General features: G+C 55.8%; 2 protein-coding genes across 2 annotated transcripts in view; one reads left to right on the top strand and one right to left on the bottom strand.

Moving 5' to 3' along the window:
• The first annotated feature begins 5622 nt into the window (after positions 1-5622).
• Positions 5623-10091, top strand: Adrm1 (ADRM1 26S proteasome ubiquitin receptor). The gene is made up of 10 exons (XM_057780119.1): positions 5623-5717; positions 6054-6267; positions 6812-6928; positions 7921-8044; positions 8268-8354; positions 8782-8863; positions 9073-9305; positions 9384-9541; positions 9638-9740; positions 9820-10091. Exons 2-10 carry the CDS (start codon positions 6055-6057, stop codon positions 9924-9926), a joined length of 1224 nt encoding a protein of 407 aa, XP_057636102.1. The 5' UTR covers positions 5623-5717; position 6054; the 3' UTR covers positions 9927-10091.
• A 78-nt stretch (positions 10092-10169) lies between these two features.
• Lama5 (laminin subunit alpha 5) overlaps positions 10170-19403 on the bottom strand; it is a 45504-nt gene continuing 36270 nt past the window's right edge. The window contains exons 51-79 of the mRNA XM_057780118.1: positions 19157-19268; positions 18481-18651; positions 18169-18365; positions 17532-17648; positions 17247-17401; positions 16845-16986; positions 16649-16751; positions 16316-16426; positions 15531-15710; positions 15308-15456; positions 15048-15224; positions 14808-14944; positions 14572-14725; positions 14278-14411; positions 14035-14197; positions 13814-13936; positions 13589-13737; positions 13237-13513; positions 12994-13124; positions 12738-12905; positions 12535-12649; positions 12158-12303; positions 11890-12085; positions 11609-11776; positions 11367-11520; positions 11150-11283; positions 10976-11066; positions 10764-10883; positions 10170-10627 (exon numbers count right to left, since the gene is read on the bottom strand). Of these exons, the coding sequence (XP_057636101.1) occupies positions 10356-10627; positions 10764-10883; positions 10976-11066; positions 11150-11283; positions 11367-11520; positions 11609-11776; positions 11890-12085; positions 12158-12303; positions 12535-12649; positions 12738-12905; positions 12994-13124; positions 13237-13513; positions 13589-13737; positions 13814-13936; positions 14035-14197; positions 14278-14411; positions 14572-14725; positions 14808-14944; positions 15048-15224; positions 15308-15456; positions 15531-15710; positions 16316-16426; positions 16649-16751; positions 16845-16986; positions 17247-17401; positions 17532-17648; positions 18169-18365; positions 18481-18651; positions 19157-19268 (4446 nt within the window). The 3' untranslated portion in view covers positions 10170-10355. The remainder of the gene's footprint in view (positions 10628-10763; positions 10884-10975; positions 11067-11149; positions 11284-11366; positions 11521-11608; positions 11777-11889; positions 12086-12157; positions 12304-12534; positions 12650-12737; positions 12906-12993; positions 13125-13236; positions 13514-13588; positions 13738-13813; positions 13937-14034; positions 14198-14277; positions 14412-14571; positions 14726-14807; positions 14945-15047; positions 15225-15307; positions 15457-15530; positions 15711-16315; positions 16427-16648; positions 16752-16844; positions 16987-17246; positions 17402-17531; positions 17649-18168; positions 18366-18480; positions 18652-19156; positions 19269-19403) is intronic.

Below are 19403 nucleotides of genomic sequence, written 5' to 3'. Positions count from 1 at the left end.
CCACAAGCACATGCTGTGCCTGGCTGTGCTGTGTGGGTGCTGGAGCCTTGTGAAGTACTTTAACCACTGAGATATCTACCCAGGCCCTCATTTTCTTTTTGAGGTCAAGTCTCATGTGGCTTGAAACCACTACCCTCAGTTTCCTGGTACTGGATTCCACTCACCTAGCCTGTAGATCAGCTGTCATTTCTCTTAGATAAAATGCATAAAAAATGCATGTGGTAGGAGTACACTTCATTAAAAAAAAAAAAAAAAAAAAACCATTGGGCTGGAGAAATGGCTCAGAGGTTAAGAGCACTGGCTGTTCTTCCAGAGGTCCTGAGTTCAATTCCCAGCAACCACATGATGGCTCACAACCATCTGTATGAGATCTGGTGCCCTCTTCTGGCCTGCAGACATACCTACAAACAGAACACTGTATACATAATAAATAAATCTTTAAAAAAGCAAAACAAAACATTGTTGCCTCCTCAGAAGTGAACCACAGATGACGAAACAGGAAGTGCCCAGCACTGCCGTAGAGCATTGGATCTGCAGACCAGAACAAGGAAGCACCGTGTCCTTGGTGGACACAGAGCAGCAGGACTCTTAGCACTGCTAGGGCACGAGCAGTCAGGTGGCAGGGACTTAGAAAACAAAACACACCTTTTATCCCAGCCCTTAGGAGGTGGAAGCAAGCAGATCTCTGAGTTCAAGGCCACCCTTGTCTACTGGTGAGTTCCAGGACAGCCAGGGCTTTATGGGCCCTGGCTCAAAAAAAGGAAGACTAGCCAGGTGATGGTGGCATACGCCTTTAATCCCAGCACATAAGAGGCAGAGGTAGGCTGATCTCTTGAGTTTTTGGCCAGCCTGCTCTACAAATAAAGTTCCCAGACAGCCAGAGCTGTTATACAAAGAAACCCTGTCTTCAAAAACCAGAGGCAAGGGACAAAAAAGAGGCACGACACACACAAAAAACCAACTGATAAAATTTGCCATTACAAGGCAAAACAGATCTTCAAATTTCCTGCTTCATGGGAAAGTCTGCTGGATACTATGGACCTGTAGGCTGAAGATGGATGCCCCAACACTACAAAAGAACTTTGGGTGACCGCCCAGGCAGCAAGATGTCTCTGTCAATTCTAGAGTTTTGGAAGTTGCTTACAATATACTTCCTGTTTACTTAGGTAATATTATATCCTTTTGGGGTCTTTAAAGAGTTAAACACAGTTATAGTTTTACGTAATTTTTTTTTTTTTTTTTTTTTTAAAGACAGGGTTTCTCTGTGGTTTTGGAGCCTGTCCTGGAACTAGCTCTTGTAGACCAGGCTGGTCTCGAACTCACAGAGATCCGCCTGCCTCTGCCTCCCGAGTGCTGGGATTAAAGGCGTGCGCCACCACCACCCGGCCTAGTTTTCCTTAATTGTAATAAAAGATAAATCATATATAAAACTTTAGACTCACAAAATAAAATGATAAAACATTTTCTTTAATTTTGTCAAATATAAATAGACTAAATATTGTAACTAATTCTTGCTTGATACCTGTTTTATTATATGTAATTTTACTATGTTAAAGTTAAAGCCCTACTTTTTCTTTAGACAGAAAGGGGGAGATGATGTGAGATACCCTTCTGTATATGTGTTGCTTTTATTGGTTAATGAATACAGCTGCTTTGGCCTATGGCAGGGTAGAATATAGCCAGGCTGGAAGAGATATAGAGAGTAGGCAGAGTCAGAGAGACACCATGGAGCTGCTGAAGGAGCCAGATGCCATGTAGCAGCTCAACAAGAGGTAATAAACCATGAGCCTCATGGTAAGATGCGAAATAAAAGAAATGGGTTAATTTAAGATATAAGAGCTAGCTAGAAATACACTTGAGCCATTGGCCAAACAGTATTGTAATTAAGATAGTTTCTGTGTGATTATTTGGGTCTGGGTGTCTGAGAAATGAACGAAGGTTTCCGTTTACATGCTGGTGTGATCTAACCTGTACCCATGTGACAGCATTGCAAAGCAGGACCTGTGAGAGGTGAGGAGGTTATGAGGGTGCTTCCCTCATGCACTGGACTGAGCCCTTATGAAAAGCGGCGTCCTTCCATATTCCCTTAGTGTGTCCTGGCACCTTCCACTCTGTAAGAACATGTGTGTCCCCGCTGAGACACCGAACTGCTCTGCCCTGTCTTCAGTTTTCTGCTGGGAACGGAAGTGTTCATTTGGAGGTGCACAGTGTCACCTGTTGCTGAGTGAACCCTGTGTACACTGCTGACTTCTAGGACCATGAATGGCAGGGAACAGGTTTACTGCTTCCAACAGACCCACCTCTGGAAGGTGCAGCCTGGGAGGTAGGGGTGTAGGGGGCAGGGCAGTGTGAACTATGTGTACTTTCTGCTCAGTTCTCTTATGAACCTAAAGTTATTCTGAAGAATTAAGTCTATTAATAAAACAATGAAAAAAAGTCACACCTGGCAAAGTCAGCTCCCCAGGGCGATGCCATTTTGCACTAGTACTAAAGACCCCTGCCCTTGGTACTGCCTGTTCTCGAAGGTGAGCTTTTGTCTATACTTCTTTGTAAATAAGGACATGGACATCCCTTCAGGTGCCTTTGCCCTCTGGAAAAACTCTCTTCCCTCCCAGGTGAAGTGCCTCGGCATCCCGGTGCCACTTTGTTGTGTTCAGGGCTGTCTGTGAGTCAGCATTCTCTCTCGCCATTAAAGACTCATAGGGATTCTGGGTTGTTTTGTTGTTTCTGTTTAAAAATGCTGGGAATCACTCAGCCCCTGGGTCACACCCCCCGTTTGGGGCTTGTTCTTTTCCCACAGGACTGCTAGAATTGACGGAAGACGACATAGAAACCATCCACAGTGCAGTCCACATAGGTCGGGGCCAGGGTGGCCACTGCAGCCTGCCCAGCATTTCTCTCAGTTTCCTCTTGAACTTTTACATGGGTTCTAGTACAGTCTCGCACGTCCCAGGGGCCATATTTGTGAGTTGCAGTGCAGGGACCCAGCGTCTTTGTGGGCTGCCTGCAGCTGCCTTCTCAGTGCCCTCAAGTGGAGTCTCCACCATAGCTGGTGCGTGGAAAGCATGGCAGACGCCATTCCAAGTGTGTGTGTACAGAGCCACACTCCTCCTGAGCTACCCCAAGGCTCCTGGATCCCAATACCCTCCGCATTCATGATCTGGAGGAAGCCTAAATCTGGTTTTGAAATGCCAGTTCCTCGTGACTACCAGTGGCAGCTTTGACATATGGCTTTGAACAAGGTGACATTTACTTGCTGCCACTTGCCTGGAAGGCAAGTTAGATTGTCTTCTATTTCTCTTTTCCTGTCTCACGGCCCGTGTAGTGTCAGCAAGCCTGTGTTTGCCTTATTCCATTCTGGTCTCTGGAAACGCAGATTCTTAGAAATGAGGAGGTCTGTCTCAAGGTGTATGATAGCACAGCATCCCACCACACACACACACACACACACACACACACACACACACACACGAGCTGTCAGCTCCAGGTAAGTTTTGTTTATGTGGGCTTTAAAAAGCACTGGCTGCTCTTCCAGGGGTCCAGTAAGGTTCCCAGCACCCACATAGTGGCTCACAACTGTTAGCAACTCCAGTTCTTGAGAATCCTAGATACTCTCTTCTAGGCTTCACTTGGCATGTGAGTGGTTTGTACATACATGCAGGCAAAATCACTCATACACAAAATGGAGTTGGCCATGTGACTCCGTGGCGAAGCCCTGCTAGGTGTGCATGAGCCCTGGCAGCAGACAAAACTCACCCTTCAATTTATGAACATAACATCTTAATGAAATGACAGTTATATTTTCCAAGCTGTCCCTTCAAATCAATTAAATCTTTTAATTAAAAATGATTTTTATAGTGATACGCCTTTAATCCCAGCACTCGGGAGGCAGAGGCAGGCGGATCTCTGTGAGTTCGAGACCAGCCTGGTCTACAAAGGGAGTTCCAGGACAGGCTCCAAAGCTACAGAGAAACCCTGTCTCGAAAAACCAAAAAAAAAAAAAAAAATATTTTTTTAATTTTATGTTTTTTTTTCTGGATGCATGTCTGTAAAATGTGTGTACCTGGCACCCACAGAGGCCAGAAGAGGGCATCGGAGCCCATGGAACTGGAGTCACAGACAGCTGTGAGTTGCCATGTAGGTGCTAGAAATGGGACCCTGGAAGAGCAGCCAGGGCTTTAAACCACAACCATTTCTCCAGCCCCAGTTAAATCTTTTTTTTTTTTTTTTTTTGTTTTGTTTTGTTTTTCGAGACAGGGTTTCTCTGTAGCTTTGGTGCTCTTTTAAGCTGGTCTTGAACGCTTGGCAGTTTTCCTGCCTCAGCCTTTTGAGGGCTGGCATGAACGACCACACCTGGCTAAATTGAAGGATTTTTTTTTTCTTTTAGTAAAAAGATGGAAACTGGGCCAGTGAGATGAGTCAGCAGGTAAAACTGTTTACTAGGCGAGCCTGACAACCCAAGTTTGCTCACAGGAACCCCCAGTGGAAAGAGAACCAAACACTAAGGAGCGCCACAGGGACTGAGTCCAACAAAAAGACGACAGATGCAAAGGTGTAGAACTTAGCGCATCAGAATGCCAGAACTTAGCGCATCAGAATGCCAGACAGGAATTAAAATGAGCATAAACGCGTCTTAGAGACAGGTCTCCCGCTAGCTCCTGCTGGCCTGGAACACGTCTGTCTCCGCATCGGCATCGGACGAGTATTGTTAAGGGAAAAAAGCACTTTTGCCCGTTTTTCAGAAAAAGCTAAGGACCCCACGTGTTTCACACACCCGCAGATGGTAAACTGTGAAGCATGCCTTGGGAAGCCAGGGATTCAGCACCGCTCATTCCTAGAGAGGGATGGCGGACGGGCCTGGGGCCACCCGGTGGGAACTACTGCTCACGCCCTCAAAACTGTCAGAGATGCAGCAAAGTGGTGAGTGAGAGAAAAAACGTGAGGACCTCCGCCCTCACGGAAGGCAGTTGCACCCACCTGGCTAGCTCCGTGCAGCCCCTAGACCCTCGGTGGTTCGTGAGCTCGCTCCTGCAGACGAGCAACCCCCACGCTACCTTCCTGCCGCCCTCTGCCCCGGGCTGCCTCCTGTACTTTGCTGTGAGGCATGTCAAATTAGCACAAAATGACACGAAGCTGACACTCTGCAGCTCCCGCATCAGACTACCTCCTACCTTTTCAACCACGTGACTTATGTCTCAGGCCCTGACACCTCGCTCACCGAATAATGCAGGTCAGACAGGCTGTCTTCCTGCGGGTGTGCAGAGCGAGCTCCAGTCAGAACCGAGAGGGTGTCCGCCGGCGGACACCGGTCCCCGGATGCACGTCAGCCAGCTCTGCCCGACGGGCACGTCTGTGGACCGCCCGGGCCTCGACCCTGCAGCGCCGCCCCGCGGGGGCCTCTGCGAGTCGGCGGAGGCCGGATCGTCGTTCCCGGCGCCGCCGCCAGGGGCCGCCGCCGCTCCGCTATGACACAGCAACAATAGAGGCCGCTCTGGCCCGCGCTTCCGCCGGAACAGGCCGCCGGCGCGGAGGCGGGCCAGACGCGATGGACGGCCGTGAGAGCCAATCGGGATTAGGCCAGGGTCCGCCGCGCGGCTGACGGAACTCAATCGGCGGCGGGGCGGGCCGAGCGCGGGCTTCCGGCGAGGCCCGGCAGGCGCCGAGAAGGAAGAGCGATCCCGGACGGCGCCCCTAAGGCCGAGTGTGAGCACAGCCAGGTAGGGGCCCAGCGGCGGCGAGGTGGGAGCGCGCGCGTCCGGGCTCGGCCGGGCGGCGGGAGGACGGGACGCGGCAGCAGCGCGGGGCCGAGGCAGCCTGGGCCGGCCGCCGGTGCCCCAGACGCCCAGGTCGGACGCGGCGAGGTCTCCGCGCGGGCGGGCAGTGACGTCGCGGGAGCGGGGAGCCCGCGGGGCTGCGCTCGGTCCCGCGCACACCCCCCTGGCCTGGCTCGACCTGGCGCGCTCCGACTCCCGGGGAGCGGCGGGGCTGGCCAGCGTTTGGGTGGGACATTGCGCACGCGACGCCGCACGACGGGCCTCGCTCTGCTTTTTCAGGATGACGACTTCAGGCGCTCTGTTCCCAAGCCTGGTGCCCGGCTCTCGGGGATCCTCCACCAAGTATCTAGTGGAGTTCCGGGCAGGAAAAATGTCATTAAAAGGAACTACGGTCACCCCAGATAAACGGAAAGGGCTCGTGTACATCCAGCAGACGGACGACTCCCTCATTCACTTCTGTTGGAAAGACAGGACCTCTGGGACCGTGGAGGATGTGAGTCCTCCGGGCAAGCGCTGCGAGCGTGGGACCACTGGCCTCACCTGCCGGAGATCGGTGTAGGGGTTGTCTGGTCCCAAGGTTGGCAGGCTGCTCCCGTCACTCTGTGAAGCCATGCGCCCCGAGGTGACCATGGTTCTTAAGATTTTAGCAGCGACAGCTTGCTGACAGGGTGACAGAGTTAGCTGGTGACATCGTCCTGAGCTTTGGCCTTAAACCTCCAGTATTGGGGAGGAGTGTACAGATCTGACCTTCACCACAGCCTCGGGTAGTTTGAGCTCCTGGAGGAGGCCCCTTTCCTAAGGCTCTTTGTCTCTCAGACTACATTGTTCTTTGTTACACTAGACTGCCCTTCTGCTTCTTGAAGCACAGTTCCAGAAAGTCACGATTCAAAGTCATTAGCTCCTCAGGGAACAGCTCTTCTACCCCACCACCCGCCCGTCCTCACTGGGGTCCTGTTAGGCTTGGGCCCAGCAGGTTTCTGGGGGACGTAGACCGTGGCGGGTGTGTGTGTGGCTGACTGTCCTCCTTCTGTCCCCAGGACTTGATCATCTTTCCCGATGACTGTGAGTTCAAGCGGGTGCCTCAGTGCCCCAGCGGGAGGGTCTACGTGCTCAAGTTTAAGGCGGGGTCCAAGAGGCTCTTCTTTTGGATGCAGGTATGCAGGAGAATGGGTCCCTCTGCCTTGTCTTGTGGTACATCTGAGACCTGGGGGGCCTGGTGGACCTGAGTTTCCGTCAGTGTGAGTGGCTCCTTGGTTCAGCACCAGAGCCCTGCCCGTGGTGTCACCTACAGGTACACGACTTCAGGTCCTCATTCGGGTCCTCCATTGCTCCCTGGCCATGGATCCTAGCTCCTAGAGGTGATACTCCCCTTCGAGCTCTCCCAGGCTGTGTATTTGGAGACCTTTTGGTGTCATGGCTCCCATTCATCCCCGTCCAGTGTCCCCCAAACAGGAACTCCCCACATTCTGCCCTGTTGGAGGCCATTGGCGTCTGTTTCTTATACTCTTAATGTGGTGTTGCAGTGGAATGGGACGTGGGCACGGTCTAGAGTCAGAAGCAGGAACTGGGGTGTGTTCAGGGGTGGTGGACAGTCACCACCACCGTCATCCTGCCCTAAAGGGACAGCAGCTGTCTGTGATGTGCCTGGGTGCTGGTCACCCGAGCCTGCTGAGAGCAGTCGGGGTGCGGCTGTGTCCCGGGCTGTGCTCACTGCAGAGCATCTCGCCACGGTTCTGAGCCTTGTTAAGGATCCCATCACAGTTAACTTTTCCTGTTTCACCCTTGTATGCCTCTCGCCCCTTTGCCACAAGTACAGGGGCCACACAGTGCTCTATCCCAGAGTTTTGGAGCCAGCTGTCCCTTAGGCAGTGTTGATGGGGCTGGTGTGTTATGTCTGAAGCTCAGGTAGAAGCCATACCCTGAAGCCACTCCAGGCTTCTCTTTGTTGTTGATTGGCTTTTGGGGCCGTACTTGCTGCCCTTACAGTCTCTAGGCTGGGTTCTGTCTCTGGTACTGTGACATTTGCAGGTAACTGTGTGGGCTGGATCAGGATGGCTGGCCATGTGGGTGCTGGGAAGCCAACAGGCGCGAGCCAGCTCCGTGTGTAGGCTGCTCAGCTTGGGTCTTTGCTTATCCTCTCTGGCAGGAGCCCAAGACTGACCAAGATGAAGAGCATTGTCGGAAAGTCAATGAGTGTCTGAACAACCCCCCCATGCCTGGAGCACTGGGTGCAAGTGGGAGTGGTGGCCACGAGCTCTCGGCACTGGGCGGTAATTATCACCTGGACCTGTGTGGGGCAGTGTCAGTGAGCTGGGAACTGCCCTGCTTAATTAAATTCTGGTTCTTTCTCTACTCCATCTTTATTGGGCAGAATTCACCTGGTCCCTGCTGCCTTTTTTAGAGGCAATCCCTGAGCGGCTCTGGGGTGGGGCCAAGGCCAGGCATCCTGGCCATGGCCACTGCAGGCCCATGTCTGATTCTTGTATTCTCCAGGTGAGGGTGGCCTGCAGAGCCTGTTGGGGAACATGAGTCATAGCCAGCTCATGCAGCTCATCGGACCAGCCGGCCTCGGAGGACTGGGTAACATTAGCCACTGTCCCTGGCTCTCTCAAGCTCCTTGCTTGCAGCAGACACAGGGTTTCCTGCATCTCCTTTTCCTGCATCTGTCTGTGCATGTGTTCCTATTTTGGAAAGTGCTTATCTGCTGGATACGAGCTGGGTGGGCAGAGAGGGACCTTGTCTAATACCCATGTGTATAGTTCTCTGGGGCAGAGCCAAGGATGATCACTTTAGGGTGCAGCAGGTGTCTGGACACGGCAGGGCTGGAGTGGAAGTAACCTGGCTCAGTAGGATAACTTAGAATTTAGATTAGGGTGGGCACTTTAGCCTCCTGTGGTCTTCCTTGTTAATAACAACCCTCCCTGCTCATCCCTTGGCTTTGGTATTGGGATGTGTGGCTTCTTGGGTTGGCTGGTGATGTTTAGCAGACATTTCTTTGCTTCTTTAGGTGGGCTTGGAGCCCTCACTGGACCAGGCCTGGCCAGCTTGCTAGGGAGCAGCGGGCCTCCGGCAAGCAGCTCTTCGTCCAGGTGAGCCCTAAGCCCCCAGTGTCTGACATGGGTACTAGGCACCACCACCAGCCATTGCATTTTCTTTTCTGGAGACATCATTTAGGAGGTAGGGTTGGGGGTCCCCATTACACCGGACCTTGTTACTGGGGAAGTGGTCCTCCAGACCTGTGGAGTAGCCCCGAAACATAGTGGGCCTAGCTGTTCCAGCCCTTGCTCGCTTTCCCCAGCTCCCGGAGCCAGTCGGCAGCCGTCACCCCATCCTCCACCACCTCTTCCACTCGCGCCACCCCAGCCCCTTCTGCCCCAGCAGCTGCCTCGACGACCAGCCCAAGCCCCGCACCCAGCTCAGGTAATGGAACCAGCACAGCAGCTAGCCCGACCCAGCCCATCCAGCTGAGCGACCTCCAGAGCATTCTGGCCACCATGAATGTGCCCGCAGGGCCAGGAGGCGGCCAGCAAGGTAAGAGCTGCAGGTACTTGTGGGGTGGGGCGCCGGGCTGGCACCAGGCTACTGATGGCCACGTTGCTTGTGTCCTAGTGGATCTGGCCAGTGTGCTGACTCCAGAGATCATGGCTCCCATCCTCGCTAACGCAGACGTTCAGGAGCGCCTGCTGCCCTACCTGCCCTCTGGGGAGTCTCTGCCTCAGACTGCAGATGAGATCCAGAACACATTGACCTCGCCCCAGTTCCAGCAGGTATGTATGCCTGTGGCACTCTCTGTACACGTAACTCTTACATGGTGGGCCTGGTGCGGTAGGCGCCCAGCTCTGCATGCGTACTCTGTATTGCAGGCACTGGGTATGTTCAGTGCAGCCTTGGCCTCAGGACAGCTTGGCCCCCTCATGTGCCAGTTTGGCCTTCCTGCAGAGGCTGTGGAGGCAGCCAACAAAGGAGGTAAGTACAGACCCCTGGTCTCGGGTGTGTGGTGCCGGGCCCATCTGCTTGGGTAGTAGCCCTGCTGTGGCCGTTTCAGATGTGGAAGCGTTTGCCAAAGCCATGCAGAATAACGCCAAATCGGAGCCGAAGGAGGGTGACACGAAAGACAAGAAAGACGAGGAGGAGGATATGAGTCTGGATTAAATTATTCGCTGTCCTTCCCCAGGTTGGAATTCATAGTGTGTGATTCCGTAGTGGCAGTTGTGATTCGTTGTGCCCTCTCCTGCCCGTCCCACTAATAAAGTCCTTTCTTGTACCTGCCAACTCTGGTCCTGGCCCTGTGTTACACCTCCTCTAAGGACTGTGCTAATGAGAGGGTGGTGGGGGGCAGCTGCCACCCTGGGTTCTGTACCCCACTCCTGTGCATGACCCCGCCATTGCTGTTTGAATCAATACTCAAGTGAGACAAGTCGCTTTTAATTTCAAAGGGGCCAATGACTTTACATATCTCAGTACTAAAAGTTGTTGGGCAGGGGAAAGAAGTATAAATATAAATGTCTGTTCTGCAGTGTCTTCTCATCTAAAAAGACTTGTTACTCATGGTCGAGGCAAACACGGAGTGTCTGGGAACCTTCAGCGTTGAAGCAGGGGGAGGGTACTGAGGTTGGCCTGCTGAAGCCCACTGGACCCCACTTGCCTCTGAGTCAGGGCTTTTCCCCGTCCCGTGGGCTTGGGAAGTATTGCAGAGTGATCTGGATCTGGGGCTGGGGTTCCAGAGGGGCAGCCATTTGCCCCCACTGCCCCCTGGATCTGTGCAGTAGCCACAGTGACAGGGTCCCCGTTGACCACCAGGTTCCTCATGCATCCTCGATAGGCAGGGGGCTCTGTCTGAGCGGCTGCCGCCTCTGAAAATACAGGGGGCCTGAGAAGGCGGACAGAAAAGGCTGCAGGGCCTCAGTCCCTGCATTAGCCAGTCAGCCTGGTCTCTGTCGCCCCATTGGAGGGTGAGATCCCAGTCCCTACAGGGCAGTCCACACTTACTGGGCAGGCCCCCGAGGTGCAGAAGTCCTGGAGTATTAGCCAGGGTCGCTGGCAGAGGGCCTGTGGTGTGGTTGCTGTGCGTGCCTACCTCCAGGCGGAACGTGTTCTTGCCCTGGATCACTGTGGAGCAGATATGTGTCCCATAGGCCAGCCAACCTGTGGTCACTTCCACAACCCTCCCTGTTCTGCAGAAGAGGAAAAGGGCCCCTCACCTGCCACTCGGTGCCACTGTCCATCACATAGCTTGGGGTAGGACACCCACGTGGAGAACTCTCCTGCCCCATCACTGGCCCGCAGCAGGACCTGGGGTGAAAGGAGGTTAGGTTCTGTCTATCGAGGGCACAGTGGTGGAGGAGGAAATCCCTCAGCACCACAGCCCTGCTCACCTGTTCTGTCAACACCTGCAGCTGCACGTAGGGCGTAGCCTGGGCCTGGCCCAGGTGGAAGACGAGGCCAGCAGCTGCCAAGGGCCGTATCTCTAACTCCAGGCTCACAGAGGGCAGACTGGCCTTGGAGAGCTCTGTGGGGAGGGGCCATGATGGGAGAGGTCCAGGTCCTAGCTTAGAGCCCCTACACCCACAGGACCTCCCTTGCTTCACACACCTAAGGTGACAATTCCTTCACTGCCTGGGAAGAACAGGCCATCTTGCAGGGGGCCTGAGACGCAGGGTACGACCCCCACCATTCGCGTTGGAGCCCTCAGGGGCCGCTTATCCAGCTGCAGATTCTTCACACAGCCACTGAAGCCTACAGACATCTGCAGGAATAGACAACTGATGTCAGGCTGCGGCTGCTGAGGGTGGATGTCCAGGCTAAGGCTAGGGATGGGGCAGTATGGTTCTCACAGGGAGCCTGGAGCTATAACTGCTGGCAGGGAGACCTCCCACAAAGAGGGTGTGGGGCTGTGGGCCCCCCTCTGCCCTGTGGACCCGATGGCGGGGTGCCTTCTGGCTCCGGGTCTGGCTGCCATCCACCACAAGCTGGATCTGCTGTGTTCCCCAGCGCACAGACACCTGGGTGGAGGAAGTACCTGGTCAGTTGTATCCCAGGACTCTGGGGAGAAGGCAGCTTTCAGAGGGCATTCCCCGTGCCTTGCCACCCACACCTTTTCTCCTTAACCTCTCACCCTGTGCCACTGGCCAGCCTGTGAGTACTGGTGGCTCTGGACCTGGAGCCGGGGCCCAGGGCCTTCTGTCTGTGCGACAAAGTGTCCGTGGCTCAGAAAGAGTACCAGTGAAGGACCATGGCTTGACTGGGGGACGGCAGAGAGCAAGAGGCCCTGGGAAGTAGCATGCGGGCGGACAAGCATCGAGAGGTGGAGCCTGGAAGCCAAGCATGGCATCAGCCTTGGCAGCACCTCCAATCCCACCCAAGTCTGGCTTGACCAGCCTTACCTATTCCTGCGAGATGGGGAGACACCTACAAACTGCAGGTAACTGGGCAGGGGCCCCCCAAACTGGTATGAATCCTGAATAGTCCCAGGGAGCCAGGGTGGTGTACAGGCAAGGTCCTGGCTGGGTTGGCGGCTGCGGCGGGAGACCTAGGGCACAGAGCACACCACAGCGCAGGAGCCGGTATTTGTTTTGTTTTTTTGAGACAGGGTGTCTCAGTAGCTATGGAACCAGTCCTAGAACTCATGCTGTAGACCAGGCTCGCCTGGAACTCACAGAGATCCACCTGCTTCTGCCTCCCAAGTGCTGGGATTAAAGGCGTGCGCCATCACCCCTTTAGCCAACTTCCCAGCCCCCAGCCCTGACCACACACTACTCACCTTCTGAGCCGTGGCCGTCGAGGTCCGGACAAGTTGGGCTGGTGTGCAGCCTATGCTCACATTGACACTGCCCATGTTCTGCTGTAGGTCAAACACACGCTGTGGCCCCCGAAGTCTGTGGGGGGGCAGGTGGGTACGTGTCAGTAACTGGCATGGGGGGTAGTCAGCTGGGACAGACCTCATCCTGACACCAATCAGCTCACCGTTGCACAAACACATTGCTGATGCAGCCATTGAAGTTGTGGGAGGTACCAGACTTAGGCAGGCCTCCCAGGAGAAGCCGTGGTTCCTCAGGCTGCGGTTGGAGCGTGGCAGGTGTTCCCTTGTAGGGTTCTATCGTTTGTAGCTGGTCATCCACAAACAGATTGACCCTGAGGAGAAGGCAGTGTTCCCATCCTGGCACATTCTTCTTGAAGGGCCAGCCTCACCCAGACCCTCTTTGCCTGAAGCAGGGCTTACTGTGTGCTATTGGTATAGAAGGCAACATAGTGGGGGGCACCATCGGCGAAGACCCCTTGAGTTTTCACCGCTGTTTCCATAAACTGGAGTGTCAAATGGCCGTCATCCAGGGATACCTGGTATGACCCATCCTAGGGACAGAGGCAAGGTCAAGTTGGCTAGGTCAGGAGTACAGACTCATTCCTTCCAACCCCCACAGGCCCAGACCATGGCTGTGGTACAAGCGAGTTGCCGTCAGCTCACCGGGGAGACACGATAGTAGAGCAGGCTGTTCTCCTGCGTGCCACGGAAGCCAAAGCCAGAGTAGATGTTGCCAGTGATGGGCACCACATCGGGAAGTGCCAGGGCCAGGTAGCCATGGCCATGGAAAGTCATGGCACGGCCCACTAGCAAGTCAGCGGTGCAACCGAAGCTGATACCCGTGGTGTTCAACCGTTTGAGGTCCACGTATTTGCCCAGGGCCTTGATGCCTTTGATGCAGCCGCGGATAGACCCTCCCAAGGGGAAAAGCTTCTGGAGGCTACAGAACAGTCAGATCTTGAGTGGCCGCCCTGCTGGCACTGAGACCCCCACATGCTCCAGGGCCCATGCTCACCTTGGGGGCAGCTGCTCAGGTGGCACCCCCCCCAAGTAGTAGGCATCCGCCATCTCCAGCGTGTTGTCCTGCTCCACACTGAACACTGTGGCCCTCTCCACACGCACCAGCACACGCTTGCGGCCGCCAGCCAGCAGGAACACCTGGATCTGCAGGGAAGGGGCAGCGGGCTTCAGGAAAGTCGAGCCCCTAATGGTCCTCCTAGCCCCAGGCCCCTTGCCTTACCGCCTTGCTGGCTGCTGTCAGGGGTTGTGGGGGCTGCAGTGGGGTGGCGCTCTCCAGGCCCGAGCCAAAGTCATAAAGGAGCACTAGGGTGCCGTCCTGCACTGCCAAGCACAGGAACTGGCTCTGCAGGAACAGGGCAGAGGGGGGTCAGCTCAGATGCACTGGGAGGGGGCAGGGCAGAGCCAGCATGAGGGAGAAGGTGGGGCACAGGTCAGCCTTGCCTCTTGCTTGAGGAAAAAGATGATCCCATTGTAGGACACGAGCCGCAGCTCCTGGTCAAAGCGCTTTGTGTGGCTGGACTGCTTTTCAAAGCTGATGCGGGCGAAGCCGCTGCCATCCAGGTAGGAGCCATCTGTGAGCCACGGGTCACCAGTGGCCTTGGAGCTGCACATTAGAGGCTTCGGGTCAGTGGGGGAGGAGGTAGGGGGAGCGAGTGGAGACACAGGGTGCTGGGTCTTTCCTACCGGGCACAAGGCTTATCCACTGCAGTGTCCAGCTTGAAGGTCTGCTCAAAATTGTAGAGACTGACCACCTCCTCGTTCAACGTGTCCATCTCAATACAGCCCAGGTAGCCAGGGAGTCGGAGGGGTTCAGGGGGCTGTGGGTAAAGGTGCACGCTTAGGATACCACTTTCCTACTTCATAGAGACCAGTCAGTCAACACTCAGACTGCTGGAGGATGGGCTTTCTCCCACCAGCTCAAGACAGACAGGACTGCCAACACACTCTAGGACTACCCAGAGGCTGAGCCACGCTCACCGTGAAGTTGCTGGGATATCCTCCCACATAGAAGACAAAGTCATCAGGCTGTAGGCTCAGCAGCCCCTCCAAACCTGGGGCCACCGTGTCCCCCTTGATCTCCTGAACCATTTGGCTCTCCACCGTGACAGACATGTGGCCAAACTGGAGGGTCCTAGGAGCAGAGGTGAGGGGTGAGAAACAGACAGGGGACTCTGAACCACAAGTGTCTAACCCTCTCTTCAAGGCATCTGTACCTGTCAATGCTGACGGCAGCAAACTGCTCCCCAATGTTCTCATCAATGCTCAGGGTTGTGGGTCCGGCCTTACCTAGCCTGTACACCCAGTGCACCTTCTGATTACGCAGAGACACACCCATGTAGTCCCCAGTGGCCTGCGGTGGCAGCCAGAAGACGCAGTTAGGATGGGGACCAAGCACCACCTGCTTCTAACTTCCAGTCCACTATGGTCCATCCTCCCTCCGGCTTGGCTGGTACCTGGCGGCTGCCCATATACAGAACAAAGCGGGCCCCAGTGTTCTCGCCTGGTGCCGGCGCAGGCACCGGGCTCTGGAGGTAGAACTTGAGGGCAGTGTAGGCAGCAAGGTCGGCGAGGTCACGTGGGGCACGCAGCTGCACCCCTGAACGCCCATTGAACTTCATAGACACCTTGACCTGGAGCGCAGCAGATGAGAGTTTACTATCCAGCCTCCCGGGTCCCACTGTTCCTACATCCAGGCCTGAGGCCAGAAGCTCACCTTGTTGGCAGCACCCCGGGCTTGGGCGATGAGCTTGCGCACACGGCCGATGTTGGCAGACAAGGCCAGGCTGGCATTATGCACGCCACGATTCTCCAGACGGCTCAGTTTGGCCAACAGCTGTGGCAGTGTCTTCTCCAGGGTGGACACTGCAGGAAAGGTGGGCTGAGAGCCTTGTCTCCCACAGCCTGGCCCCCTGGGAGGACAAGGGCCGCCGGCTCACCTGAACCGCTTGCATCACGTTCCACCTGGCCCAAGTCCTGGCCTCGCAGGCCCCCCAGCTGGCTCTGCCATCGCTCCACGTTCTTCTGCATGCTCTGAAGCTGGGACTGCACATGGGCGGCTGTGTCCAGGGCTTCGGTAGCCACAGCCTTGGCATGAGCGATCTTCTGGCTGGTCTCACCTGCAGCAGATGGAGGTCGTGCCCAGCAAAGGCCAGCTTCGTGTTTCTGACCCCACCTAGGATGGCCACCCTAGATGCTCACCCCATGGGTAGCATAAGCTCTATACCTGCATCTCAATACATTCAAAATTTACCCAGACCCTTTCTTGGTCTTGCCGCCCTCCCAACCAGGGACCACCATCAATTCCCAAGTCTTGTCCAGGTTTTGAGGTTTGTACCCAGGTGTGCCTGGGACATTTTGGTGGCCGCGGGGAAAGCCTAGACAACTAAGCTGGACCATGCTGTTGTCAGTTCTGAGCCCTCAACCCCACTCTGACCTCTATGGTCACTGATCAACTGGTCTTTTCCAGGAATGGCCTTCTCCTGAGCCAAGAGGACATGCTCCTGCATCCTCCAGTCCCCTAGCCACTGCTACTTGCCCCGTGCTGTCACCACTGTCCAGCACTCTGATGACCTGTGCCTCACGTCAGAGGCACAACCTTAGCATAGGCACCTCCTCAGACACACTGACCACAGCAGTGACCACTGGCGTGAATGCATCCACTCTCACAAAGCACTACGGGTCACAAAGGAGCAATGGGCAAGAGCAGAGATAAGCCACATACCCGTGTCCATGGCCAGCATGGCCTGTGCGTCCCGGATCTGGGCTGTCAGCTGGTCCTTCCTGGCCCGGACATCATGCAGCTGGATCCCTGCAGCTTGCAGGCGGCCCTGAGCTGTGGAGAAGGCAGCCTCAGTGACACGGAGTCCCACCCAGAGATGGACAGAGAACAAAGACAGAGGCCTTGAACTTCAGCCTTTTCTGGCTGCGGTCCCCTTGGCATACCACTAAGACAGGTAGACATTATCATCATCCCTGTCCCCTGGAGTAGAACCACCCTAAAGCTACATGGCCGTGTCCCAGAGGTCAGTGTACCCCCAAGGATCCGAGAACTCACCGACACCCAGCCTCTCCCGGTGCCCAAGGATGGTCTCCTCTAACAGGCTGCTGTTGGCTAGGAGCTGCCTGGCTCGGGCTGCTAGGCCCCGCTGGACCACAGTCTGCAGAAGATCAGGAGCTATTTACACAGGGCTGTTCCCACCACTGGGGCTGGGGAGCAGGGCTCCTGTGAGCCACAGGTGCTCAGGGCTCACCTCCCACGTGCGGCTGGCCTGCTGCAGAGCCTGGCCTGCGGCACCCTCAGCAGCCTCAACAGCCTGCAGGATGCTGCTATAGGCATTGGAGGCCTCCACAGCCCTCTGAATGAAGCGGTCCTGGTTGATGCCCTGGATGATGCTGTGGGGGAGGAGGATTATGGTCTATGAGGACCGGGGTGCTGGAGATCACAGCCTGGCTGGCCACATCTCGGGGATCTGTTCTAACCCCTTTAGACCTGCTCCTTTCTGCCAAAATTTGGGCCCCAAACTTTCTATGAGGTTATAGAAAGCCTGGATCCTTCTGGAATAATGGTCTCCCTCCAGGAGCCCTCCCAGGCCAGTCACCCTACTTAGGGTCAATTGCACACACGGGCAGGCACCCAGACTGCACCCACACACCCAGACAGGTTTATCGCCAGCTGATTCAGCTTCTGAGCGTGGGCCTCAGCAGCTTCCACCAAGTCCACCTTGCTGCTGGCTGGGGAGAAGGCCTGCATCTTCTTCAGTAAGGGTGTCCAGGCTCCGTCCAGACTGGCCGCCAGGTGCTCTAGGTCCTGAGGTGGGGGATGGGCTTTATCACCCTCCTAATTCGGGGACCCCAGGACCAGATGGAGCTCTGCATGCAACCGAAAAGCTGGGAGGGAACTGGCCAGGAATGAGTGGATGGTGGGGCTGTACTCTTACCTCCTTAGCCTGGTCCATGCCCTGGAGAAGCTCAGAAACACGGCCCAAGATGAGGCTGGCAGCCTGAAGAGTGGCCTTTAGGGTGGCATTGTCCTGGGACAGCTCTTGCTTCCATTGCTTGGGACAAGATTTTAGGAGAGTGGGAATAAATGATGTAATGGGGCCCTAAGCATCATGGGGGAGGGAAGGGCAGGGGGAAGGGAGAGCAGAGGAGGGAAGGGCAGGGGGAAGGGAGAGCAGGGGAGGGAAGGACGGTGGGGTTGGGAGCAGGGGGAAAGGGAGAGCAGGGGAGGAGGGGAGGACAGGAGAAGGAAGGACGGGGGGGGGGGGGAGTAGGGGGGAGGGGAAAGTCGAGAGCAAAGAAAAGGGAAGAAGGCAAAAAGGAGGGAAGGGGTCAAGGCTAGGAGAGAGCAGAGAGAAGGGGGGATAGGAGGGCAGAGAGCAGGGAGAGGATGGAGGATGGGATTGGGGGGAACATGGCTGATAGGCAGAAAGGACAAAGTAAATGAGTGGAGATGTAGAGAGGGTAGGAGGCAGGGAGAGGACGGAGAAAGGGAAGAGTTGATAGAAGTTGGGCATGTAGAAGACAGGCCTGGAGAGGAGGCGGCAGGGAGGAACAGAGGGCAGGTGCACTTACTAGGGCTTCTTTCAGCCGCTCCTGGTTGCGACTGTTGAGTTCATCAGCCTCCCGGGTAGTATTGACGGCTTGGTTCAGGGCCTCACGGAGGTCCATGAGGCTAGCCTCGTACTGGGCCAGCTGGTCCCGAATGTGTGTGGCCAGCGACTGGTTCTCCTCCCAGAAGTTGGTCAGCTGCTCCTGCACACGAGCCTTCACTGGCCAACACCAGAGTAGGAAGGTGGTCACTCCAGTACCTAGACCCCTTTCACGCACCCGAGCCCCTACCCAGTCCCCACCCAGTCCACCCTAACATGACTTGGTCCCACTCACGCCTTTGGGCTTCTGTCAGTTCAGCCTCCGCCACTGCCCGCGGGGCCCCCAGGTCACGAGTCCGCATATCCCAGAGTAGCCGCTCCACTTCAGCCAGTGCCCAGCGCAGCTGCTCACCAGACGGTGTAGAGGCATTGCCTGGGGACACTTGGCCCAAGCGAGAAGCCAGCTCTGCAGGGAGAGGATGGTCAGGGCTGGGAGTGGCTTCCACTCATCCACTTCCAGGTCTGAGACCCGTCAGGGGCACTTGGGCAGGTTAGTGGCACATATCCCGACAGCACATTAGCAGCTCTTAGAGGACACACCCCTCTACCTCTATTTCCTATACGGGTTTCCTTCTGCAATCCTGACATGCTGGGTCAGCCCACTCCCAGGCCTTCCCTAAACAGAAAGTTCAGTTTTCTGCCAATCCTTTGGCTGTGCCAGATCCAGTCCTACGCTTGGGAGCCCCAGTTTGTTCTCAGTCCCTGGACTGTTTGCCACTTAAGTTTGCAAGTATTCCCAGTGGAGCTGGGTGAGGGTCAGTCCAGCGCTAAGGGAACCAACAGACCCTAGGCAGCCACCTGCCCAGAGGATAAACAGGACCCAGCCAGCTCAAGGGGAGACTCCCAGGAAGTCCTGCCCCCCGCCCCAAGCAGCCTACCCTATAGGAGACCCACGCATCAGTCAGTCCTACCACTCAGGGCACGGTCCACAGCCCGCACAGTCTCCAACAATGTCTGTGCCCGGTCCAGCGTGGCCTCCGTGTTGTCCTTCAGCTGGCCTGCCCGGTCCTGGGCCCCTACGGCCTGTGGGGACAGTTTTCCTCAGCTGCGGTGTTTGTGGGTATAATGTCTAGAGCATGAGTACAGTAAAAAGGGTGGCCCTGGAGTCGGGGGGAATGACTGAGAGAACTGGGAGGAGGTGGGTTTGGCGGGGGTGCA

This window comes from Chionomys nivalis, chromosome 9, assembly GCF_950005125.1.
Source record: "Chionomys nivalis chromosome 9, mChiNiv1.1, whole genome shotgun sequence".
NCBI classification, from domain to species: domain Eukaryota; kingdom Metazoa; phylum Chordata; class Mammalia; order Rodentia; family Cricetidae; genus Chionomys; species Chionomys nivalis.
The sequence above is the reverse complement of the archived record's forward strand: the minus strand, read 5'-3'. Positions and strand labels throughout refer to the sequence as shown.